At 44.4% G+C, this 27,731-nt stretch overlaps 1 protein-coding gene across 4 annotated transcripts in view; it reads right to left on the bottom strand.

Moving 5' to 3' along the window:
- CHN2 (chimerin 2) overlaps positions 1-27,731 on the bottom strand; it is a 383,768-nt gene that overhangs the window by 37,905 nt on the left and 318,132 nt on the right. For all 4 annotated transcript variants that reach the window (XM_079932005.1, XM_079932006.1, XM_079932004.1 and 1 more), the window contains one exon: positions 2,580-2,657. In XM_079932005.1, the coding sequence (XP_079788131.1) occupies positions 2,580-2,657 (78 nt within the window). The remainder of the gene's footprint in view (positions 1-2,579; positions 2,658-27,731) is intronic.

Genomic DNA, 27,731 nt, shown 5'->3' with positions numbered 1-27,731 from the left:
GAGGAGAGGGCTTTTTACCCGGGGAATAGTCCTGACTGGGGCAGAAAATCCTGTTCTGAAGTGAGGCATCAAGATCTGCTGGCAGATTGACTCTCTGGTAGGAGGCCTCTAGGCGAGAGTGCAGACAGAGCCTTGCAAGGCTCATCTGTTGATAAGCATGAAAATGTGATTATTTGTTCTTTTTAAACACTTTCTCTATGCCAGACACATAATACCCTCCAATAATAACCCAAATTACAAATCAAGAAAGTTTCAGAACAAAGCCTACTAGAAGTTAATATAAATAAAAACTTACTGCAAATTTAAGATATAAAACAGATTCCAAGCAGATGTCAGGGGCCTTTGATAAGACCTTTCTTTCTTCTGTTAGGTCAGTGGCATGTTACTAAAACCCCATTGCTCTATTTATAGCAGGGACCTGCTTTTAGAATGTTCTTCTACAGACCATGCAGAGTTCCCACTTAAAGTTGGTTGGGGGGTGAGGAGAGGGCTGAATGAGGCGGGGATGGGGAAAGGAGTGACAGAAAGAGCCATCCCTCCTCCTGCCTCAGCCACTCATTCTTAAGGACAGTGGCACGAGCAGTACCATTGAAAGCCACAGTCAACTGACACAGCGACTCAAGGGTCTGTTATGTCTCAAAGATGTCTATTTAAAACACGGAAGAGAAACGCTCCTGTCTGGCTTGTCTATTCCCCTCTAACGACCTGTCTGTTCTCTGCCTTTTCTTCTTTTAATAGCAGTAAGTTAGAAGAGATATTGTTAATAGATATAGTTAATAGATACTGACTTTTAAAGCAAACATTTAAAAAGCTGTTGGTGTTTTTTAGTGATAAATAATTAATATAGTTCATGTTAGCAACAGAACTATTTAAGAAAATAAGATTCAACTAACGTTTTGTTTTAAATGTGTTTATGTCCCATGCAGAGATCTAAGATTTAAAAGGACTGAAATTAGTTTTGAAACTATCAGTCAACCTAAATACACTTGGGTATTTTTCACACCAACTCAGACAGAGTATCTACAGAGAGAAGCTAGCCCGTGTAAACACATAACTGCGTAGGGCACAATTCCAGTTGTACCTCAAAGCCAAAAGAATCAGAATTTTCAAGAGGAAGGAAAAAAAATTTGCAAGGCCAAGATCCCTCCTACCATTCATGGTAGCGCATCTATAGGACGCAAAAAGTCAGGGATTTCTGCCAGAAGTCAGAACAATACAAAAAAAAAAAAAAAAATTAGAGTAAAGAGAAAAAAACATAAATTAGACCCGTCTCTACTCAGTGATGCCCCAAATTAGACCTGTCACTATTCAGTGATGAGAGACATAGCGAAAGCCTTGGCATGGATGAAGACCTGTCTAATGCAGTTCTTCACCCTCATGCTAAGTATGGAGAGCCGAATAAATTCCACGCCTCAGGTCAATTATAGCATGCGAATGCCTGAGCTGCTTGCTTTCTAAAAACAGAAGCAGGGCAAACAGACCAAACTAACACAGATGTATATTTAATAGACACACATCTGTCTGTAGGAAGGATAGGAAAGCAACAGAAAAAACTAGGTCTCCCCGGTCACTTCTGACAAAGGGTTATCTAGTTCCAGTTGTTACTCGGGCTACCGGCCCTAAGGGAAACGAGTTTTGAAAAGAGAATACAGTTTACATTTAGCTGCCCCTGTCTCTTCTTTTCTTCCTGGATCCCTCATCTCCGCTCTCTCCAACTTCCAGACTGTCAGCCCATTTGCTGGGGTAAAACCTCCAGCGCTGTCCTGTCTCTCCTGCACTCAATGGCATCTCAAGCCAGGCAATTTGGCATCAGAATCTCCTCCCAGAGCTTCTTGGAAAACACATCAGGGCAAAGGAAAGAGGCGTAATTTTCTGACGGCAGGCCGTTTCTACAACTGCTAGTCTGAAATGAAGATAGCAGTATTTCCAGTTTATAAATTCACATGGGAAAATCCACTTAAACCGCCACCAGCTCTCCGTATCTTTTTGTTTGGGCTGGTGAGCAGGACCAAGGCTGTGACCAGAAGGAGATTGGTAAGGCTGCCAGGGTGCCCCCTGCACCCAGAGCACAGACAAAAGCTACTGGATGGTATCTCCTGTCGTCATTTGCTTTCACAGCTGTCTACACATAAACCAAAAGAGCTAGCATCCCCGAAAACAAAAGACAAAACACACAATGTGAAACGGGCAACTGTTTTCGCTTGCTCAGAGATAACAATATTCTTTACTGCTACTCCCAGCGGAAAAGTACTGCTTGATATTCACCAGATGAGCTCTAAATGCCAAAGACTGGGCATGCTCTGTTTTTCTTTCATTGGACGTGGGAATGTGAGGAGGAAATGGGCCCAGTTCTCCGGAGCTAAGTTAACATACATATAGGTGTTTCTAAGCATCAGCATTGAGCAAAACTGCTTTCTGAAATCTCCCGTTTGATTTGATTCAAAGCAAGTAACTAAATGTGGAAAGCAGAGGAGTTTGCCGTCTCGTTACTTTACCATCAAAGACCAGGTGGAAAGCATAAACTGGAGCTCTCTACCTGCCCTTTTATAACAGAAGAAAGAAAGCAGAGGCTCCCTTACCTTAAAGTTGTGTGTCTTCTCATAGTTGAAGTGGTTGTCGTTGTGTGAGAGGGCGGCCCTTCGGACCAGGGAGGAGATCTGTGGACAGGCAAAGAGTTTGAGAGGGGGCCAAAGAAAGCTGCCTTTGACTCCCACCTTCACCCCCAAGGCCACGGCCAGAAGCTCCTGGCGTTTCCTGCCTTGCTTAGGCTTGCGAACCACAGCACACTTTTTCTCATTTTCCAGCCACAGTTCCTCGGAGAACATAGTGCCCGGACCCCAGATCTTTCTAGCTTCCTCTGCGGAGCCTCGGGAAGCTCAGAGCTGTCAGGTTTTTTGAACCGCGGCTAATGTTAGGCAGCAGATTAGAGGCAGCTGTGTCCTGTCTGCAGAGGCCTCGGGCATGTGACCTGGAAGGGCCGCTTTGAGTGATGGAGGGGGCTCTGCATCTGAATAAGGACGGGCCTGTTTTGTTTTGTGCTATTTCTTAAGGCCGACGTGTGCCTGGAACAATAGCACACATTCATGAGCGTGGCACCCCCCAGAAGCTGTATCCAGTTAGCCACAGAGGAACCAATGCAGGAGGCAGGGGCAGGCAGCTTTATTCCTCCTGCCACAGCTCATTGCCAAGGAGAGACCTCAAACACTCCTTAGCATATTTCACACACATGCACGCACGCGCGCGCACACACACACACACACACACACACACACACACACACAACCCCCAACCAGCTCTGATGTTCAAAGCCTGAGGCTGTATCCAATTATTCTGGGGCTCTGAACCCCATCCTGGGCTGAATTCCAGCAGATTAAACCTTTAAACCCTAATGTTTAATCTTATAGGGGATAAAGCCTGCGTCTCTTTTTAAAAAAAAAAAAAATCTGCCCCAGCACTGGAAAGCTTAATTTTTATTCTTATGCACGCATTAAATTAGAACAGTCTGACCACTGAATGAGGCATAAGAGAATGGTATAGCATTTCAGCTCTGGTTTCTGCAGTCAGAGTTTCAAAATAAGAGGCAGGATGTCTTGCTCCCATCCTGCCTCTTATTTTGGATACCCCCATCTTCCCCCGACCCAACCACAAACAGCTCCCTCCATACAAAGACAAGATTCCTTAACTAAAACCAAAACATCATAGTTTTTTTCTTTAAAAAAATTTTTTCCGTGTTAATTCTGTTAGTATCCAAGCTAATGCTCTCCTTGCTCTTAAAAGCATCTGTTTGATGGTCTCCCTTGGGACCCTGGTTTTCTGGTCCCAGGTCTCTGCATTAATAGAAGTGAGGAAATCATTATGTCTTAGGAGTACTCCTAATCTGTTGGCAAAGTTTAATGCAGCTAGTGCCAGACAGTAAGAGCAATGCTTTTGGAACTAGAAAACAAGGACATAGATGGTTGGACCATGATGTAGATGGGACTGTCCACGAATCTCACCCCATCCTCTGTGTGGCCCCATGTTCCGGTGCCTCCAAGCAGCCTTGGGGAGAGTAATAAAAGATCAATCTTTTCCTTGTGTAATTCTTTATTCCTGGCAATTACTGTCATTCCAACTTGGTTCAGAAGTCCATCCTCTCATTTCATCCTCTTTTTACTTTCAATAATAATAACAGCCAAGGGCTTCCCTGGTGGCTCAGTGGTTGAGAGTCCACCTGCCGATGCAGGGGACACGGGTTCGTGCCCCGGTCGGGGAAGATCCCACATGCCGCGGAGCGGCTGGGCCCGTGAGCCATGGCCGCTGAGCCTGCGCGTCCAGAGCCCGTGCTCCGCAACGGGAGAGGCCACAACAGTGAGAGGCCCGCGTACCGCCAAAAAACAAATAAATAAAAATAACAGCCAACTTTTACATTGGACTTTTGAGCACATTAACTTATGTTATGCCAGACGAGATTCAGAATGTGTTAAGTGCACTTACTCATTTACTCTTCTTATGAGTATGTAAAACAAGACTTTTATTTCCATTTTGTGGATGAAGAGATGATGACATCAAGAGGTATCTCAGGGACATGCAGTGGGTTTAAGCAGCAGAGCCAGGACTAGAGCCCAAAACATCTGCATCCAGCACCCGTGCTTCTGAACCCCATGTCCAAGCGCCTAGGTAAGCCGTGCAGGGCTGCCTCCTTCACTTTGTCTTGCCAAATGCTTTATCTGAAATATTGGCCAAGTCTGGCCTCTCCTTACTATTCTTGCCTCACAATAACTCAGACCCTTGATATCTCCCCAGTCCACCTTATACACAGCTGCACAACAGCTGCCTTAGTCCAGTCACCACTCCACCTCTGCTCAGAAAATGTCAGTGATTCCCCGTGGCTTGACTGTGTCCTAGCATTGTGGGTTTTTCATGAGCTCATCTCAATCTATCCATCTTATTTATTTCCCTATACTCCCTGCCACAAATGCTACAAATCTTCTTCTCCGACATAGTCAACTTCCCACCTTGGTAGTCTGCTCTGTCCTTTAGCATTTTCTAGCATCATTTCCACATCTACATATCCACCAATGTTCACATTTGAACTCAGATGCCACCCTCTCCAAAAAGACTTCTCCAGACTCCCCACTGTAGGCAAACACTTTCCTCTGGAATCCCACAGTGTTTTCCTCACATTTTTCTTATTGCACTTATCACTTTACTAGAGTGATTTATAACAGGTCTTATGGTCTGCCGTATTGAGAACTCTGTGTGACATGTTCTATGTCTGGTTCACCTTTGTTTCCTCCTCCAAGAGAGTCTAGTAAGATTCCCTGCCATAGTAGCACTAAATAAGCTGTCGAAAGCACTTATACATACAGGAAACCAGAGTTATGGAGGAAGGTGTGCAAAGGTGGTGCATGGAGTGGGGTCTCTTGCCCCATGCATCCCCATGCTTTAGCTTCCAAGGGTGTGAACCTCCAGGGGCCTGCCCTCCTCATGGTCTCCACCACACTCCTTAGCCCTCCTTCCCATCGCCCAATCCTAAAGGACATCTGCCACGCACAGGGATTGACTGAAGGTTTGGCATGCCTTTAACAGTCTTCCAATGCTTAGCCTAAAGGCAAAAGGACAGAGAGGAGGAATAAGGGTCCCTTTCCCAAACCTCACTGCTAGCAAATCAAGACAGACCTTTTGATGGCGAGTCATTCTGTGTAAGAAGATATTCTGTGATCCAAACTAGACTAAGTATATGGATATATGGTTTTGGAATCTGATAAAATAACTCTTTAAATGGAAAGTGGGCAAAAGGGGTCTCCTTTACCTTTTGGTGTGTGGGTGGTTGAATACAAGAAGATTTAATATTTTTTTGTGTGCCTGTGCCTGTACTTATAACAAGTAATTTTTATTTCTGACAGTGATTTCTTTTTCAGATATTTGTTCAATAGAATTTACCCAAACACAAGACACATTCAGATATGTGAACAGACACTGTTCACTCACTTAAGATGCGTCTTTATAGGGAACTGTTAAGTGTTATCATTTGAGTAAGCATTATTGTGAGAAGTGTGGAGAACCCCAGATCACCTCTTATTAAAGGAAAAATGATGACAAAAGTCTCTTGGTAAAAACTTCCCTCTTAAACAGCCCTCCAGACAGAGTTCTTCTTATCCAAGCCCCTCCAGGACTGAGGCTGGGTTTCTTTTATATCCTCACAAAGTCTAACACATGCTGTCTATACACAGAGACAGGCTGGCAGTCTTTTTCGAACAAAAATTTCTATCTGACGTATTTTTATTCATATATTCATTAGATGAAGCACATGTCCCGACATGCTCCGTTTAAATCAGGGATTGTCCACCTTGGAACTACTGACATTTGGGGCCGGATAATTCTTAGTTGTGGAGGAGCTGTCCTGTGCACTGTAGGATAGGTAGCAGCATCCCTGACCTCCACCCACTAGATGCCAGTCGCATCCCCCAATTGTGACATCACAAATCTCGCCAGACACTGCCATTTTCTCCTGAGGCAAAACTGCCCCCAGTTGAGAATACCGGGGTTAGATTAATACCACAAATATTTACAGCATGCTTCCTTTGTGCCAGGTATTATGCTAAGCAAATGCTTATATTGCTTATATGCCTAAGTGCATATGTTGGCTTATTTAAGATTTATAACCCTCTGAGGTAGGTACTGTTACAGTTACCCCCACTTTGAAAGGAAATGGGAACTGAGGGTTTAAGTGATTTGCCCAAGGTCACACAGCTGGTAAATGGTAGAGCTGAGATTAGAACCTGGGCACAACTGACTAGGTCTATGCTTCCCCCCACCACCGCCCAAGAATAAGTTTATTTTGTGTGTGTGTGATAAAATATGCATAACATAAAATTTACCATTTTAACAATTTAAAAGTGTGTAATTCAGCAATTCAGTGGCATTGCGTACATTCACAAAGTTCTGCAATCATTCCCACTATCTAGTTCCAGCACATTTCCATCACCCAAAATGAAACCTTTTACCCAATTAAGCAGTCGCTCACCATTCCCCTCCCCCTCCAGCCTCTGGCAATGGCTAATCTGCTTTCTCTGTGGATTTGCCTATTCTGAATACTTCATGTAAATGCCATCGTGCCGTCTATGGTCTCTTGTGCCTGGTTTCTTTCAGTTAGCTTGTTGTCGAGATTCATCCATGCTGTAGCATCTATCAGTACTTTATTACTTTTTATTGCTTAATAATAATCCATCGTAGGCATGTGCCACATTTTGTTTATCCGTTCTCCAGTTGATGCACCTTTGGGTTGTTTTCACCTGTTGGCTATTGTGAATAGTGCTGCTAAGAATATTCTCGAACAAGTTTTTGTTTGAACACCTGTGCCAGTTCTTTTGGGGATAACAGTAAATCTATGCTTTTAACCACCCTCTAAACTACCTCTCATCCAAATAAAGTTCACATTTAAAAATATTCAGGAACTAAATGCCAGAATTACTCTCTTCCCCATTGTTAACCTGTTAACAACTCAGGGCTGGTGCTCCCTGGTCTGGTTTTTAAAGAGGAGACTTTTTTTCTCCCTGAGTCCTCTGCCAAAGCAGCCATGACTTAAGATACTTCTGGAAGTAGGTGGGGCTATAAATAAATGGTGACATAAGCTCACCACTTCCCTTTTCCTTTTTTATAAATAAGGGTTGGATTCTATTTTCTATGCATGGCATCTCACTCTTCTTTGTCTCTATGATTAGGATCCTGGATCCAAGAAAGAATCAGGTAATGAGACGGCAGTGGAAGTTTGTCAGATGAAGACAAGGAAGCACGAATGGGTCACTGGGCAGGAAAACATGGGGAAACGAAGCCCGTTGGGGTGCATGTGTACGTATAAAGTGCCCAGGATGGTGCAAGAAAGGACACCCTTCTCTCTTCTCTGACTTTAGTAATCTAGCATCTTAAATCCATAGGGGACCTCAGAAGCTCGTCTAATCAAAGGCCCCTTCTCCACCTGGCTTCAGGCAGCCCCACATCTTGGCCTCTGGGGACCACAACAGTCTGCCTTTTTAGTACCAATTTCTAGAAAAGGTGATTTACCATCCATCTGCAATCCTTCCATAGACTTCACGTAAATTCCTGTGGTACTTTTTTTTTTTTTTCCAGAATGTGGGCCTCTCACTGTTGTGGCCTCTCCCGTCGCGGAGCACAGGCTCCGGATGCGCAGGCTCAGCGGCCATGGCTCATGGGCCCAGCCGCTCCGCGGCATGTGGGATCCTCCCGGACCGGGGCACGAACCCGTGTCCCCTGCATCGATCGGCAGGCAGACTCTCAACCACTGCGCCACCAGGGAAGCCCCCTGTGGTACATTTTAAGGAGGGCTTTTTGAAAGTGTCATCATCAACCCCAAGACAGTCTCCTAGTCCTCCTGGGGCCCCTCTCACTTCCATCTCTTGAGTCTGAGTCCCCCCTTGGGTGTTGAAAGCCTGAGCTATACCCCTGCTACCAATACTACCCTGTAGATGTAGGCATCTGCTGCCTTGTGGCAGTATATGAAATGAAAATCAGTATTACCGATGCTGGTGAGGGTGTCATGAGGACAGCTCGCCGGCAGACTGACGGTGTTTTTAAGAAGTGGCCCATTGCTGGGGAAAAAAGTTGGCAATGTATCAAGTGCCTCATGTGCATCGATCCAATGATTCTAGTTCTAGGATTCTCTTAAGAAGGTCTTCAGACAAAGAATTAATAGGTAGGTAGATAGATATTCATCATCATAATAATAAGAAATGAGAAAAGGCCTAAACATCCATGACAGGGGAAAGGTTAAATACATTATGGTATAAACATGTAATGTTTGTACGTTAGGTAGACACTAACAAAGATGATTAAAATCACTTTTAGTGATGAAGGGATATGCCCCTGATATAATGGTAGGTGAGAAGCGGGCTCTTGAACCGTGGTTTCAGTTTTGTAAGTAGATGCATGCAGAAATATCAGAAGGAAAAACACCAAAATATCTCCAACACACCAAACAACTGGGGAGGGGGCAACAGTTCTCTCCAGGTGGAGAAATTTTAATTGACATTTATTTTCTTCTTTATTCTTTCATGTATATTTTGAGCCTCCTACAGTGATTATGTTCTGGTTCTATTATATAAAAATACAGAGTTTTAAAAAGTATGTTATAAAGACGTTGTTAGCTTTCGTGTGCACAGATGATAGACTAACGTCATAGGTAACCTTTGAGCTCACCTAATCCCACCTACTCTTTTCACAGCTGAAGAGACTGAGGGTCAGAGAAGTTCAATGATTTGCACCTCCCTCCCCTCATCGCAGAGCTATTCTACAACTAGATCTAGAACCAGGTCCAGACTCCAGGGTCTCTTGCCTGCAACCTTCGACAGAGTGTGCTTCTCACACTTAGGTGGATCTCAGGACCCCCAGAGGTCTGGTTCAAACACAGACTGCTGGGCCCTAGCTCCAGGGTTTCCGGCTCAGTTAGTGTGAGATCAGGTTTAAGAATCTGCCTGAGAAAAGTTCCCGGGTGACGCTGACGTTGCCGCTCCAGGGACCACATTTTGAGGACGCGTTTTGTGCTTTCCTCTGTACCTGTGGGTCTCAGCCTTACCTGATCATTAGAATCACCTGGGGAACAGAAATGACCAACCAAAAGCCACGTTCAAGCTCCACCTGAGACCACTGAAATCCAAATTTCTGGGGATGGGCCTGGGCTTAAAAAAAAAAATCCCTCAGGATTCAAATATGCTCCTAACATTGAAAACCACTGCACTAATCTCGAGTGCTTCAATTCAGGGGGATTATCAGAGAAGAGGGAAGTATGAATGGAGTAAATGCTATTGAAAACCACCCCACCATAGGAATCAACACCTTTTCAAACACAGAATGTGAAAATGCTTCTATTCACGCCCACCCCTCCCTCACCTCCCATCATGCCACTTAGAACTCCATAGACTCTTAAAGGCAAAAATCCACACCATGGCCTATAGGGGCCTGCGTGGTCCAGCCCCTGCCACCTTCCCAGCCTCACCCTCTACCCTTTCTTCCCACCACCTTAAGAATATATAACCATGACCTAGCAGTACGATTTTAAAATTGTTACCTTCGACCCTCCCCAGACTGCTAACTTTATGAGAGCAGATACTGTGTGTGCTCAGGTCACAGTTAAAACCCCAGTGTCATACCTCAAACGTGGCACCAAGTAGGTGCTTGCTAAATTTTGCGGAATGAATGTCCATGGCTATAAGATATCGTGAAGCCAAAGTACCACTATAGAGGTTTATTATCATCACTACCTCTTCATCTAGTCAATTTACTCTTTTGAGTCTCTGATATAAAATCCAGGGGCCATGCCCTTGGGGGTTTTCTTTTGGCCAAGCTATCAGATTTTGGGTATCACAAGAAGGGGTACTGGAAACAGGGGGACTCTGCCCCAGGGTGAGGCCCTAAGAGTCACAATCAAGTTCAGGACTAGAATAATATTAAAAGTAACATTGTATATTTGTGGACTATATTATATGGTATCTCTGTAACCAAGCAGAACCCTAGGGGCCTTCCCAGGACAGACCCCGCCCCCCCCCACCATGTCCTCTGCCTGCCTCTTGTTTGTAGAAAAGATGTAGTCTCCAAGGCTTCCCCTGAGTCACACAAAAAAAGCCTGGCTCAAGAATTAATGATTGAAGGGATGTGAACATGTAGTGACAAAAATAGCAGTTGGGCTAGGAGAACTGGAAACAATTTAAACAGTAAATCGGCCATATGGCAGTCACAGAATCTTTAGTTCCTCCCAGAAGTACACAGATAACAGTATCTGATGTACATTCCTGAGTCACTTTACAGATACTGAAGCCCCTACCAAATAAAAGAAGTTAACTACACGATGACCATGAGCATGGAGCCCCCAGTCCGGCTGGAGGGTGAGGATTGATACTGTTAACCCCTGTGACACTGCCCTGTTACCTCACCATCAATCAATTAGAGAATTGTGCACGAGCTGATCATATACCCTGCAACATCCCTCCCTCACCTTGCCTTTAAAAATGCTTCTCTGAAACCCATTGGGGAGTCTGGGCCTCTTGAGCATTAGCTGCTCTGGACTCCTTGTCTGGTGCCTTACAACAAATGCCGCACTTTCCTTCACCACAACCTGGTGTCAGTAGATTGGCTTTACGGCGCGTGGGTGAGAGGACCCAAGTTCGGTTCGGTAACATCTCTATTCTATGAGGAAGGTAAAGCGGGAATCATTATTCTCATTTTTACAGATGAAGAAACCGAGGTCCTAACAGGTGTGTCCTGGGGAATGGAATCAGGTCTCCTGATTTTCTTCCTTTTTTTTTTTTAAAAGTTTTTTTGATGTGGACCATTTTTAGAGTCTTTATTTTTATTTATTTGTTTATTTATTTATTTGGCGGTACGTGGGCCTCTCACTGCTGTGGCCTCTCCTGTTGCGGAGCAGAGGCTCCGGACGCGCAGGCCCAGCAGCCATGGCTCACGGGCCCAGCCGCTCCGTGGCATGTGGGATCTTCCTGGACCGGGGCACGAACCCGCATCCCCTGCATCGCCAGGCAGACTCTCAACCACTGCGCCACCAGGGAAGCCCTAGAGTCTTTACTGAATTTGCCACAATATTGCTTCTGTTTTATGTTTTGGTTTTTGGTGGCAGGCATGTGGGGATCTTAGCTCCCTGACCAGGGATAGAACCTGCACCCCCTGCATTGGAAGGTGAAGTCCCAACCACTGGACCACCAGGGAAGTCCCTCTCCTGATTTTCTTTCCACAGAAATCCCTGGCCCTCCTGTCACAGCAGATCAGCAGTGGAAACCGCTCACAGCTGACACGGGGCTCATTCTTCCTCTCTTTTCCTAGAGGACTTATTACAAACTTTTAAAATGGGGCGCCCACCGAGTTCTTCTACTAGCTATACCTCCAGTGACTAGCATGAGGCCAACGTTAGCTCTCATGAAAGTTTTGTCTCATGAAAATAAACAAACCCACTTTTTTTGCAGTCTATTTTTCTTGCCTTCCATCAAAATGACTTCTAGTTTGAAAAGGTTGCTTTTATTTTCTTGCTTCGACCATCAGTGTATTTCCCACACATCTTTCTGAGGTTCTGGGGTTGACTGATGAGTCTGAACTGCACATTATTTCCCCAAAGCTACAAAATGTGAAATCCAGCCCAGATTCAGAGACGCCCAGCAATGTGCTGCAGTCATTCATTCCGCCCAGAATGCTGGTGAGAAATCTGTTTGTTCCTTTTGTTTTCACTCTCTCTGGGTCATACTTAAATATTTTTAATTGCTGGATATTGGTATATTAAATGTATGCTTACTAGTTATTATTTCAGTATTTGAAATACACACCCATGTGTGTGTGTGTGTGTGTGTGTGTGTGTGTGTGTGATTGAGAGAGAGAGAGATGGAGAGAATGCTTATGAGAGGACAGTGGAGAGAGGGGCACGGAGATTTTCACTGTGGTTTTTGCTGTGGCATCCTACGTCTGGTTCTCTATTCTTGTTTGCAAGTGAAAAAACTAGAAATACTAAGTGAAAAAGCCCAAATCCCAAATTGCTGAATGATAATCAAAGTGGTAGTTTTCTTTTATCAACACTACTAAGCCCAGCCTGTTTGATCCTATGAACTCCGAACATTTCCCCAATACTGTCAAATCTCTGTTGCTTTGTCTAAGAACCGCCCCATTAGTGTTTGCTATACTCTTTGCTTGTGGTGTTCAGTCCTGAAAGAGGAGAAAGACAACAGAGGGATATGACTCAACTGCAAACTCATTCCCATGACAGCAAAAGAAATGAGAGACCAGGGTGGAACCCTGCCATCTTTCCCACCAACGTGCCAGTTGAAGCTGAATAATCCTGGCTTTACTGGAGTCTGTCAAAGCATCAGGTATCAAGGGCTGACCTGGCTGCCTCCTAAAACTCCCGGTGACCTCCAAATCTGCTGTGTCCTGGTCCGAGGAGGAGAGACCTTTGACTCTGATGGCCCAGCTGCTGCTCTAATTGTTCTCCAGGGACAGATAGCCATTCTCAATACGAGAGACACAAAAAGGCTGGAGGATCCGTCCTGCCGCCTCTCTTACAACTCATTTCCCTTCATCCACAAAAGTCAGCGTTCATCCCAAACTGAAGGCCTGTGCGGTCTCCAAAATGGACCAAACCACCTTGTTTGGAAGCACATACATAATCTGATGCTTCTTGGGTGATTGGCTGTGAACTGTTGACATTGCTGTCCTTCCCGCTTCATTTCTCCACCTGTTTTATTGAGGCTGCTGTCAACAGTCTTGGCTGATGGCTGCTGTTTTTCACAGTCTGCTTAGATGTAGACACAAAAGTTACTCCCCGTTACAGAGAAAGACTTCTGGTTACATTAAGCATTTCACACATTTCAACAGGTACTTGTCGGTATTTTCTTTTAGTGCACAGTTTTTGAATGAGGAAAAAAAGAGGTTTCCATCAGAATGCAGTAACCCATTTCCTTACGCAAGAACTTGAAAAATCGTAGTCAGATTTCTCAAATGCTGAGTTTCAGAAAGGACAGTAGGGTTATTTTCAAGAGAAGGGAGCATTTGTGGAATCAAATTGCTCACACTGCCTTACGACACGTTAGGTAACCTTTTATAAAGCTAAGACCCAAGCGGGCAATGCAAACCTTAAGGGAGCAGCAGCTATGACAAAGTTCCCAGCTGCTAGTTTGCTTCTTGCCTGACGTGACTCTCTTCTCTTATTCAATATTTATATCCTTTGCTTTCTATTTTCCTTCCTTTGCACCTTCCCATCTCTGGCCAAAGAAGTAGGTACCCCCAACGATTGATGTAGGGGTTTCATTACCAAAGTCAAAGATGCTCAATTTCTGGCTTATAGCACCCAACAGTATAGTAGGATCCAAATGTATTTCTCTCTTGCCCCCTCCCTGCCACTGCCGCTCACTCAACAGAGCCTGAGAAATCTCTGCCAGCGGCTAGAAGTTTGCTGAATTACACTTTCTTGCCATAGTGCAGCCTGGCAATTTGTAGAGCATAATGTGCCACACAGAGCCTCAAGCTGCTTCTCCACCAGGTTCTTTGGTCAGCTGTTGGCTTAGGATGCACCTTTACTGAAAGAGAAAAATCAAATCAACCAGCTGTCTTCTGCGTGCAAGCTGTCCCACGTTGCAAATGACAAGAGACACCTATTAAAGGTTTTTTCAAAATTTCACACACAAAACACCTCAAATCCCCTTCGCTGTGTTTTTTACAGCGAACAATCACCCAAACAAAACAGTCCTTGAGGCCACTCACAGCTGTGCAGCTGATCCTGCCCAATATAGTTCCCGGCGATATTTACCAACTCAGGAGTTCTGAAATACACATGCTTGCACATTCCAAATGTGAACCTAAGATGATTTCTGGCCTCCTGTGTGAGTGGTGACAGGGATTTTCAAATTCTGCAATTGAACCTCGTATTTGTGTGTTGGGAAGACCAGCCTTCTGCCAGGTATATGTCCCTGTAGCCCGTTCCCAGGTGGAAGGTCAGAATACGTGTGATGATGCAGACACTTCTACCAGCCACTGGCCAGCCCTGGGAAGAGACACTGTCATCCTAGTGTGTATACATGAATATTGCAGAGGGACAGTTCAGTCTGAAATGACCACATCCAGTTTGACCTCAGCTATGTTTTAATGCAATAAAATTATTCTTTAATATGTTTAAATATAGTTTTTTCCTTCTTTCCTTCTTTCCTTTCTTCCTTCCTTGCCTCTTTCCCTCTTTCAGCAAATATTTACTAAGTATCAATCATATGTCAGGCACTGTTTTAGGTCAACGGGATACAGTAGCGGACAACTGACAAAAATCTCTGCCCTCAGACAAGAAACAAAACTAGTAAGTACATTATATATTATTCTGGAAAGTGATAAATGCTACAAAGAAAAATAAACAAGAATACAGGATAGACATTAGTAATCGAAATTTGTGAACTGGCATTGAAACATTACAACAATGTTTTGTTGCACCAATTTTATAAACTTTTACAGTTTATAAACTTTTACTGAAAGAGAAAACTTTCAGTAAATACGTGTTATTTTTTTCAGCAATACGTGTTATTTTTCAGAGACAAACCAAAGTTTAATTTCTCAAGGTTCATGCTGTTTGCTTTAGCAGCATTTGATGATGGATCTTTTATATACGTTTTAATAGATGAAAAATAAACCAGATTGCAAATGCTTTTTCTTTCTTTTTTAAAGCAAACCATGTACCAAGTTTTCTGGTCCAAATTGTGTAGCATAAGTTAAATTGTGTTCTAATTACCAATATGAGTGTATTTCTGTAAGTATAGTTATGTTGAAATAAAGTTTTAAAAAGCAAAAAAAAAAAAAATACAGGATAGACAGTGATGGGGAGGGAGGGTGCAATTTAAAACAGGATGGCCAGGAGAGGCCTCATTGAGAAGGTGACACCTGGGCAAAGACAGGTAGGAGGTGGTGGTGAGCCATGTTGATATCTGGAGGGGGAGCATTGCAAGCAGAGGGGACAGCAAATGCAAAGGTCCTGAGACACGAGCAAGGTTGGCACGTTCAGGAAATAGCAAAGATCAAGAGTGGCTAGAGCTGCGTGGACGAGGAGAGGTGAGGCTCCCAAGGGCCTGGCGGGAGAGAGGAAGGACTTCGCTTTTACTCTGAGTGACGCGAGCAGCCACTGCAGGGCTCTGAACAGATGTGTTGTATGATCTGAATTACTTTTCAAAAGCATCGCTCTGACTGCTGTGTTGAGGACTGTAGGAGGGCAAGGGTGGAGGCAGGGAGGCCAGCCAGTTAGAGGCTGTTACAGAAATCCAGGGGAAGAGAAGACAGTGGCTTGGGCTGGGGTGGGAGCAGCGGAGGTGGTGAGGAGGGACCAGATTCTGGATATCAATTCAAGGTGGAGCCCAGAGGATCAGCTGACAGGTTGGATGTGGAGAGAGAGAGAAAAAGAGGAAGTGAGCCAGGCTGGGGCCTGTGACCCTTTGCTGCAGTGCTTGTACCTGGACAAATGTCTCCTGGAGCAACAAAATACAAAGAAACTATAAGGGACTAAAAATAACTGTGTGCACCTGCGGTTGGGGCAAATTATGAACAAAATACAAGAAAAGACCAAAAAGCCCAACTGCCGCTTGTGAAGAGCTGGGAGCAAAGGCAGGGTACTGCGCATGCCCCCTGCACACAACACCACCAAAAGCATGGGCAGACCACCTAAGCGAGCCTTCTGGCCCGACCTCTGGACACACCCCTACCCTCACCCCATATAAGGAACAAGCTTGCCCCCCATCAGTGAGCAAGCTAGCAAGCGAACCTGTTGTTTGTTCTCGCTGCCCCCTACTGCAGCAGGGGCCCCAATAAAGCCTTGCCTGAATTTCTTGTCTGGCTTCTGATCAATTTCTACTGCTTAAGGAAGGCCAAGAAACCTGGTCGGTAACAGAAGGACTCTAGGATAGTGGCACAGTTCGGGCCCTGAGCAACTAGAGAGATGACACTTCCATTAGGAGAGATGAAGAAGACCGTGGAAGAGGCAAGAGTGACGGGGAAGTGCAGAACTCCGTTTGGAGTGTATGAACTCTGAGTAGGTAGCTGGACATACAAACCTGGGTTCCAGGGAGGGGTGGGTGCTAGAGACACACTCCTGAGAGCTGTCATGCCCAGATGGATTTACAGCAAGAGAGTGAGTGCAGACAGAGGACTGCAGAGGCCCCAGGACTGAGCCCTGGGCCACCCCAAGCATTACGAGGTCAGGAAATTGAGAAGGAACTAGCCAAAGAGAAAGGGGAGGCAAATTTGATATCCTGGAAGCCGAGGGAAAAGATGACCAATTGTGCCCAGTGCCGCTGACAGGTCAGGTGTGATGGGGACTGAGAAAGGACCATAGGATTTAGCAGCTTTTAGGCAAGTGAATGATCACATTGACAAGAGCGGTTACCAAGGAGCGGCGGGGGAAACCTGATTGCAGAAAGAACAGGAGGAGGAGAGAGCATTTGGAGCAGAGACTGTTGTTAACCTAGGACTGGAGAAGGTGGGAATGAGAAAAAAGCAAAAAGGGGTGGGGAGAGGTAGGGTCCAGAGAGAAGGCTTTTACTTTTAAGAAGGGAAGAAAGCCACTGTGATTCCCTCTGTCCATCATAAAACCACAACCCGTGTGGTGAAGTCTGACAACAATTTGGGTTAATGACTGCTGATGCTTTCATGTCAATCAGAGGCCCACGTGCCTCCTCCCTTGGTGCCAGCAGGACGTCAAAACCGCACAAGCCTCTGCGGGTGCAGCTCCCTCCTCTAGCCCACCCCCCTCCCCCACCTCCACCAAGCACCGCACAGCCCTAAGCCAGTTGTCCCTCCCAGCTCTCTCAGGCCATTTTCAGACCTGCTGGGGAATCTGTCCTGCTCTCTCCAGCAAGTCTCATTATGTGAGTAATAAAACTTCATATCCTCTTGGTGGGCACGTGGCACCATCAGTATCAACATCAAGGCAAATTTTGGGTGGGGGAGGTCCATCCACCTCTGTGAAGTGGCTACCACGGCCTATTAGAACTGAAAAGCACCTTCGTTGTGGCCCGTGACCCTGACCTTGCACCTGCTGCTTACTGCTCTTCCACATTTGTTCAGTGCTCAGAACCCAGGACCCATTCTTTGAACACATGATATTCTTTTGTGAAGCCATGCCTCTGCACATGTGCTCCCTGCCACTTAAGACTTACCAAATATATTAGATTCATATCAGCAACAAAAGAGAAAAAAGCAACCCTAACAATTACTGGACACATACTGCACCAGGCACACTAACGATTGTCTCATTCAATCTGCACGATAGCCCTGTGACAAAGATATTATTATCCCCTTTTCATAGATGAGGAAACCAAAGCTAAGAGGGCTCTCACTGCTCAAGCTTACACAGCTAATAACTAGGATTGATCAGTTGCTTCTGTAGTTCGTACTCCTAAACTTCATGTGATTCTGCTTCCACATATTTGTCCCCCAGGAGGTTGTAATATCCTGAGAAAGGACACTGCACTCATATTTTCTAATCTCTTTGGCATCAAGAACCAAAAAGCGGTCAGCAAAGATTTATAAATAAATGAACGTGTCTGGTCTGGCCCAATCTCCCCATTATACAAGGAACGTTAAGGTAAGTTAGCTGCTCATGTTCTCACAGCAGTTAGTTGTAGAGTCAGGACAAAGAGCCAGGTCCTTGCAGGGCAGGTTCAAGCTCTTTCCACTGTGCAGCAATGGATCTGGTCAATATCCATGCTCTCCCAGGCTGCACAAGTTAACACACACACACACACACATACAGACACACTAAAAAGCATATCAAATATAGGCAGGAAATTGCTAGACTATGTACACTGTTAAAATCATCTCAGAAAGTAATTTGGCCATCTGTATCAAGAGTTTCAAAATACTAATATCCTTTAATATTCTGTAATTCAAGAATTATCGATTCTAAGAATCTATCTTAAGGAAATGATCCTAAATACAGAAAGGCATTCATGGCAGCATTATTTCTAATATTAAGAATGGAATATATTGTGCATGTCCTAACCTTAGGAAATAGCTAAATAAGTATGATGCTCATGCTGCAATAAAAAATAATGTTTGTGAAGAGTACACAGTAACATGGTTGTAATATACTATGTGAAAAAAGCAGGATACAAAATTACAAATGTACTATGATTACAACTATATTTAAAAAGCCCCATGCATAGGAAATCAATGTAAGGAAATAGCCCAATGTATATATTTTCTGTATCTTTCATAATTTCTTTAATTAATTACCGTTATAATTGGAATGAGAAAAAAAAGGAAAAACTTGCCACAGAGAAACAAAAACCTTTTTTTCCCCCAAGTTTGCATCAGTTTTGTTTTGTACTAGGAGGTCTTTACCTTACAGGGAAAATTAGGTAAGTTTTAAGCATAACTAGAAATCAAATAAATCTAAAATATTAGAGTTTTCTGTGGTCTGGATCTCACAGCTATAATATATTTAAAGAAACTAAGATGTACAAAAAAAGTGGTTAAGAAATGCTGTTAGACATGAAAACTTTTAACCTAGCAGGTATTAAGAAAGGATTCACTTTTGGTGGGGCTTAATACCTGCCATTTTACGGCATCTCTTGATATGAATTAAAATCTTTTCAAAATGCAAGACAGAACACTATTTTATGTAAAAACAAGATTTAAACCCCTGAAGAGATTTTGACCTTGAAATAAAAGTTTTCAAATAAAAATACTGTTTCTGTTATATATTATTGTTTGTAAGAGTCAGGAGTTAAAAGAAGGAGGGCTTCCCTGGTGGCGCAGTGGTTGAGAGTCCGCCCGCTGATGCGGGGGACATGGGTTCGTGCCCCGGTCCAGGAAGATCCCACATGCCGCGGAGCGGCTGGGCTCGCGAGCCATGGCCGCTGGGCCTGCGCGTCCGGCGCCTGTGCTCCGCAACGGGAGAGACCACAACAGTGAGAGGCCCGCGTACCGTTAAAAAAAAAAAAAAAAAAAAAAAAAGAAGGAATAAATATCAGGTTTGCATAACATAGATTTTTCTCTAAATAAATTTATTCAACCCCCCCAAATTACATCCTAGCACGTATAATATACCTATGAGACTTTAGCTTTTGTAATATTTCAATAATGATTTGGGATCGAGGAGCTTCTATTTTAAATAATTTAAATGTTTTCTAGTTTAATTTTTTCACTTCAGTCTTATAATAATAAAAATGAAACAGGGCTCCGTTTTTACTTTTTATCAGTAAGGAAGGTTTCCAGCCATCTCCTGAGGAGTTGTGTAAGAAACTAACACAGTAATTGACCATGCACTATTTTGGTTGAAAATGCTTTGAGCTTATCAAACCCCTTGGTCATAGAAAGGGCAAATACAACTGTGTTTGTTTGCTAAGAATTCCTTGGTAAGAGTAAAGACTCTGGAGCTAAGTTGTCTGTGTTCAAATTCCTGCTCCAACCCTTCCCAGCTGGGAGACCTCATGCCAAGTTACTTAACCTCTCTGTGCCTCTTTCCCTCAAATATGAAATGTGGATAATAATAGTAGTGCCTCATAGATGACTAAATGTGCAATTTAAGTTGTGAGTTGTAAATTGCTCAGATCTATGCCTGGCATCATTTTATATGCATATATGCATATATAATTTAATGAATAAATTAACGTTAACGATTATGCAGGTGATGCTTTCAAAGTAAAGCCTAATCTGAGGAAGGTGTTGACAACTGAGTTTAACTAAGACTACCTTTACTTGATGTGATATGGAGAAAAAAATCTTTTTCTGATCTGCCACAGTTAAAAAACGCATGGTCATTTAAATTCAAGCAGAATCAACAGAGAGCTAAGTGTAACCTAGAAGTATACTAACCACAAATGGCACTTCTTCAAGGCATATGGTGGAACACAGAGCGGGTTGCACCGAAGATGTGTAAATGCTGCAAAAGTAGGCTTGTCTCCTGAAATATTTTGATGATATCCGAAGGAACAAAGGTAACAGGGGTGTATTTTAGGATGTGAGTTTATAAAAAACAAACAGAATGAAGGAAGAAATTGGAGCTTATATTGATCTTGGGGATTAAAATATGGCTGGTCACCTTAGTCCTGGGCTCCAGCATGGCACTCAGGAAAGAGCCTTCAAGACTCTTGGGGAATGGGGTGATCAGCAGCAGAACAGGCTGTGAACATCCGAATGGGCTCAAAATCTTCACTCTCAGCCTCCTCACCTTGTACAATATGACTGGGTGTGGGGAGCACAGGATGCTCTTTGCTCCTGGGATGCAGCAGGCTTTTTTGGAGAGTTGTGGAGCAGATAACAGATTTCTAAAAACAAACCATCAGCTACTTCCAGGAGTCACCAGGCCATCCTTGGTATATCCCCAGTAACTATTTTCAAAGACAGTTACACTAAATCCAGCTATAATGATTTAGACTTATATTTGTTTCCAAATAGCTCTTAGACTGAACTCATAGAACACTAAATATATTTTATGGTGACCCACTCAGGTTTCAAACTGGTGTTTCTAAACTATCAGTTATCCCAGCTGTTTTATGATTAAAGAAGTTTGTAAAATTCTACATATATCCTCTTCTTGGAGAATTACCTTTTATATTACCATTTAGAAGGATCAGCATTTTCTAAACTTAATTGTAACCATGTACGGCCAATGAGTATCTAGAAGTACTAGTGTCTGGGACACTAATCCTCGAAACTCACGATTGTTCTGAGGATTAAAACAGATAACCCACATTGTTTGCGGTAAGCAAAGCACAACAACGAGGGCTCACAGAGGTTACCTATGATTATCATTAATAACAACTACTCTTTTTTTTTTTTTTTGTGGTACTTGGGCCTCTCACCATTGTGGCCTCTCCTGTTGCGGAGCACAGGCTCCGGACGCGCAGGCTCAGCGGCCACGGCTCACAGGCCCAGCCGCTCCGCGGCATGTGGGATCTTCCCGGACCGGGGCACGAACCCGCGTCCCCTGCATCGGCAGGTGGATTCTCAACCACTGTGCCACCAGGGAAGCCCAACAACTACTCTTTAAATAAGCTTAGCTAGTGATCCTGCTGTATCCTGAATGGTGTACATTTAAGAAGGCTGGTACTGGTTCTGCTAACTGGTCCTGAGTGACACTGTGGGGAGTGGAGATGGTTCTTTCTCTCCCACATGGCAAGTCATTCAAGGTAGCATGAGGCAAGGTAAGCACAGGATGACTGGCCACAGCTGATGGCCTAAAGTGCACTGTAGGACGTCGGTTCCAGGCGGGTAGGGCAGGAAGAACCACCTCTGGGCACTCATTCCAAGATGTGTACACCAGTGGAAATGGGACACAACGTGGCTGGTTCCTGTGGGTCCCTTAGAGTTGCTGTGATGTCTCGCTGGACAGAGCCCAGGGTGTCATCTGAATCCCAGCATTCCATATCTTGACCTCTCAGCTCCCTGGTGCCAGTTAGTCTGAAGTCCCAAGATCTCTGGGCCCTGACACAAGGTCCTGGCATCCACCCACCTTATTTTACAAAACTCCTTGATGTATAAGAAACAGTCCCTTAGTCCCAAATGACATGTCCTAAACGATCTGAATCCACAGGAAACTGCCCACTTGCCTGTTGCCCTGAGTCCTTCCAGAAAATCGTTGCACTTGCAAAAGCACGAAAACCGGCTGCCAAGATCCTAGGGAGAAGGAGTGCATTTGTGGGGCAGGTGGAAGCTCGGGGGGTGTCACTGCTCTGGGCACGCTTGCTCGGTCGTCGGCTGTTACTCCAGGCTCAACTGCTGGGCCCTGGCTTCCTAATATGGGTTCTGTTGCTGCGTTAAGAAGGCCTCCTGCTACTGCTCCAACGGAAATCTGGTGCCAAGGGCTCTTCTCTCAAAATTGGCATCATCTAAGGTGAGCACTGAATTCAGGAAAATGGGGGTGAGGTTTTCCTGCCACCATGTTGCCAGCATATTCCAGGCATGAGGGGGTGCTGGTGATCCAATTCTCCCCTCACAAAAAGCGAATAATACATGTCAAGAAAAATGAGTCTCAAAGGGTGATGAAATGAGTTAAGGTAAGATTTCATTCTGTTGGGTTCTAGGGTTCAGTTTCTAAGAATTAGGGGTGTGGTATTTTAACAATGGCTGCAAAACTCCTATCAAAAACAAAACAGTCCTGCAAAAACATTCCTCTTATCAAGATATGGGGTGGATGTCCTCTCCCAGGAAAGCTGGATGGACTTGTGTTTACTTCAGCCAGTAGAATATATGATAGCAACATGACATGATTCCCAAGGCTGGGTCATAAAAGGCAATGCAGCTTCTGCCTTGTCCATGGAAACCCATACACTGGAGCTGTGAGCTGTCTTAGAAGAAGTTCAACTATACTGAGGCTGCCAAGTTTGGGGGAAACACATTGCATGGAGAGGACTCACGTAGACACTGATTTACACTCCTGCTAAGTTCAGTGCTCAAGTCATCCCATGTCAGGGACCACATATGAGAACAAAGGAGTTTCCCGATGATTCCAGTCCCCAGCCATCACATTCCCCCAGCCTTTGCACCTTCCCAGATGTGGCCCCTGACAGCATGGAGCAGAGGAAGTTTTCCCCACTATATCCTGTCCTAGTCCTGAGTCACTGAACCTGTAACCGTAATACAACAGATACTTTACACGACTAAATTTTGAAATGGTTTGTTTCTCAGCAATAGTATCTAAAACAAGGTTTTAGTAACATAGCCTGTGAAAGTCCCTTCCACTCCCGAGGTAAGAAAGGTAATGGCCCTGGGGACCAAGCACATCTGTTCATTCAGGTTTATGACAAATCAGCAGGTCCTCTTTCAAGGATTAATGCTCAGCGGTGTTACAGTGTTATGGTGGTAGGTTTTATTCAGAATGCATTTGTATTTTAGTTTCTCTGCACAAACAAAACATACGTGAAACAATGGCTATATTTTTTCCATTATAAGAAAAACGCTATTCCAAGAACGGTATTAAAATAGGTTAAATGAGTAGGAATTCATAGACCCAACTATTTTAGTGTTTATGAAAATTAAGGTGTTTATGCTGTAGGGCAATAGAAATATATAATTACAATTTATTATGTCAGACACTGCTCTAGACACTTTACATTCCCTCTCTCCCATCCAACCATCCAGCCATCCATCCACCCATACACCCACCCAACCAATCAACCAACCAATGAGCCAACAAACCAAACAACCAACATCAAGTGAACATCTCCTAAGTGTGAGGCACTGTGCTAGGCTCTGAGCATCAAAATGCAAATAAAATCCAGTACCTGTTCTCACTTCAGGCAGTTCATAGACTAGGAGACGTGTTTATAGCCCAGGAAGTGTGACACGTGCAGTGCCTTGCTGCTCATCACTGCTGTATTTCATACCTGAAAGTCTCTCTTTCTCTAGGCCTATTGCTTAGTCTTGACTAATGTCCAGACTTGGCATTGTCCTGAGAATACAAACCTACATTGCCTGAAAATAAATTTTTGTGCCCAGTATATAACTTAAGCTTCGAGTTTATATATCTCTCTATGCATAGAATCCCAGGAAGGTGGGGTCACACTGTAAACTTGGATCTCCCCAAGATATACTCTAACCCGCCCAACATCATCCTTCTTTGTTCACCTTGCTAATTCCTATTCATCCTTCCAACAGTCCCTGGCTTCCCATCACTTTCTGCAGGAAGCTTTCCTTGGTGTCTGTTTTAGCTCAAATGATTCTTTTTTTAAAAAATTTATTTTGTTTATTTTATTTTTGGCTGCCTTGGGTCTTCGTTGCTGCTGGCGGGCTTTCTCTAGTGGTCCAGTGGTTAGGACTCTGCGCTTCCACTGCTGGAGACACGGGTTCAATCCCTGGTTGGGGAACTAAGATCCCAAAAGCCGTGAGGCGCAGCCAAAAAAAAAAAAAGGTCACACTTATCAAGACACCGTGCTTTGTACTTTGCATGCATTACTTCATTTTATCCTCAAAACAACCCCATGCAGTAGATACTGAGATGGAAAAACTGAGGCTCGGGTGGATAAATAATTTGCTCAGTTCCCAGCTAATAAGGGACATAGCTAGTTTTTGAGGCCAAGATTTGTATGGCTCACGAGCCCATGTCTTTAACCTTTACATGATTTTTGCACTTTTCGTAAAAAATTAGCCACTTTAAAGTTTGTATACCTGTTCAGTATCAATGGGATGAGCCTCTAGGATCTCTGTTTCTTCCCAGTCTCCCCTCATGACCTGTGGCCTTATCAAATCATCCTCTCTCACATGTGAACACAGTGATACCTGTCAATCACCCTGTCTGAGGAGCATCTTGGAAGCAGGAAGCCACAGAACATAAAGATCAGACAGTTTACACTTACAAGACAGCTTTGTGCCTTTGGAACAGGTAATTGCCAGGAACGGCACCCCGCTCCCCAAGCTGGGTTAAGCTAGACAATGCATACTGTATTGTCCACAGGGCACGGCACGTAACAGGTGTGCAATAAATATAGGCTGGATCTGAACTTTTCCCTTACAAAAGGGTGATGGGTCCCCTGGAGGAAGTGGAGCCTGTTCTGAGAGATTTGTTCTGAGAGTGTGTAGGGCATGGACCCTAGGACCTACCTGGCTAATAATTCAGTGGTTCCCAAAGTTTGTTACACGTTAATATTGCCTGGGGAGCTTTAAAAATCCAGATGTCTACTTGCTACCCCAGGTCAATTAAATCAGAATGTCTGGGGGCGGAAGCCAGGCATCAGTATTTTTTAAAGATACCCAGGTGACTCCAATGTGTGTGTGCTAAAAAAGTTTTTCTTCAGAAGAACACTAAGGGTCACAGCGAGATTGTGGCCGCTCGTTTGGAAGAGGGGCAGCTGTGCTTTGCCTTAGTGACTGAGAGGGAGGAGGTGGCGAACGGATGTTGACATGTGGATGCAAATTTGATTGGCTGATTGTATTTTTTTAAATTAATTAATTTATTTTTGGCTGTGTTGGGTCTTCGTTGCTGCGTGCGGGCTTTCTCTAGTTGCGGCGAGCCGGGGCTACTTGTCAGGGTGCGCGGGCTTCTCATTGCAGTGGCTTCTCTTGTTGCAGAGCACCGGCTCTAGGCACATGGGTTTCAGTAGTTGTGGCACACAGGCTCATTAGTTGTGGCATGTGGGCTCAGTAGTTGTGACTCGCGGGCTCTAGGAGCGCAGGCTCAGTAGTTGTGGCTCACAGGCTTGGTTGCTCCGCGACATGTGAGATCTTCCCGGACCAGGGCTCGACCCCGTGTCCCCTGTATTGGCAGGCGGATTCTTTACCACTGCGCCACCAGGGAAGCCCGGCTGATCGCACTTTATGTGTTGATGTCTCCTCTCTCTCCTCCTCCACTTTCCTTTCCTCCTGGCCTCTTCCTCTTGCTGCTGCCTCATTGGCTGCCTGGTTTCTACTGGTAGCAGTAAAATCTCAGGACTTTCAAATGCAGGATATACAAGCTTCTAGAGGCTTCTCCCATGCCGCTCGTGAATTGCTGGAGCTTTGTTCTTGCTTTTCTGGATATCTGAGAGCTTGGCACGCAGGCAGGGGAGGAGGGGTGAGATGGAGCCCTCCTGGGCTGCAGGCTGATGTCACACCTGGCCAGTGGGTGTGCACAGCTGTCCCAGCAGAGGCTCCCACCTGTTGCTGTGGGCTGCTTTGTGAGGTTGGGTTAGCTCCTGCAATTGGCTTATTGACCTCAGAAAGGAATTCTTTGTTTCCTCTCCCATTGCACACATAACCAGATGTTTTATTGTGTCCTGAGGCAATTGGGGCCTCTCTGGCTGGTCCATGGAGGTCTCACCTAATGAAGAACTTGGAAGGGGAGATGAACTGGACACGTTTGAGCTGTGTGGGGAGAAGGATTAGCCAGGTTAACCTCACCCTGATTTCTCTGGGGCTACCTTCCCCTTTCAATGGAAAAAGAAAAAGAAAATTCCAAATTACATGGGAAACCAGAGAAGGGGAAGTATCGTGAGAGAAAGAGAATTAGTGCCACATGAAAAAGAAGTGAGGATAAAAACACATGAGGAAAGAAATATGACAATTCTTCCCAAAACCCTGAAAGTCTCTGAAAAGACATTTAAGAATAAATTTTAAAAATAATTAAAATGTGTGGATGTGAGCCCTTCACAGCCTTCAGAAGGAGAGATTGTGACCCCTGATCTACCACGTTCCTGGCAAGGAGCATGGTTATGGGAGAGATTGAAGGATTCCTGAGAAAACTTGAGACTACATGAAAGGGAACAAGAAACTGGTCTCTCCTGGTTTAGTGTAACTTAATTCAAAACCAGGGGAGACTTTTTGTGAAAGAATCACTGTCAAATTCAAGGCAACAGAGTTCTTAACTGGTTGAATTTCACAAATGTGTTTTCTGGGCATTACATCTGTCCATTCCTGAATTCTGATATTTCGTCACGCCCTTGGATCATTACACAAAGCACTTTGCAGATGAGATAGGCAAAGGAAATGTCTTATCTCCTTGGGTGTATTTGCCATACTAAAAGCACATCCTTTCACATATCCAAGTGATTGAGGGAAACTAAGAATTTTGATAGGGGACATTTGATAAATATTTTGATTTGATTAAAAATTCTCCTGCTCATTATTCATGCACTTGTTTTTTGTGTGTTTCATTTTTTGTCCCAACTGCTGTGATCTTGGCTAAATAATCTGATGTATTTGGGCCTTGGTTTTATCTCTTCCAAATGAAGGCTCAGCCGAGACCACTTTCCATCTGCAAATGTTCAATAAACATTAATTCCAGGCCCTAGGAATACAGATGTCCTTGAGAAGTCAGAAGTTGGGGATGGCAGGGGGCTTCCCTGGTGGCGCAGTGGTTGAGAATCTGCCTGCCAATGCAGGGGACACGGGTTCGAGCCCTGGTCTGGGAAGATCCCACATGTCGCGGAGCAACTGGGCCCGTGAGCCACAACTACTGGATCCTGTGCTCCACAACGGGAGAGGCCGCGACAGTGAGAGGCCCGCACACCGCGATGAAGAGTGGCCCCTGCTCGCCGCAACTAGAGAAAGCCCTCGCACAGAAACGAAGACCCAACACAGCCAAAAATAAATTAATTAATAAATTAATTAAAAAAAAAAGAAGTTGGGGATGGCAGAGACAACTAACAAGGATAATTATATAATACTGGAGTCATGGGAGAACAGAGATGGGACAGCTAACGTTCGAATTCTAGGTCTATTTGTGATGGGTGTGTGGGTGTGTTATACAAACAGCTCCAGTGGTATTCCCTTAGTAAACCAATTATTTAGTTGTGTAACTT

The sequence above is a fragment of the Stenella coeruleoalba genome, assembly GCF_951394435.1.
Source record: "Stenella coeruleoalba genome assembly, chromosome: 9".
Taxonomy (NCBI): Eukaryota; Metazoa; Chordata; class Mammalia; order Artiodactyla; family Delphinidae; genus Stenella; species Stenella coeruleoalba.
The sequence above is the reverse complement of the archived record's forward strand: the minus strand, read 5'-3'. Positions and strand labels throughout refer to the sequence as shown.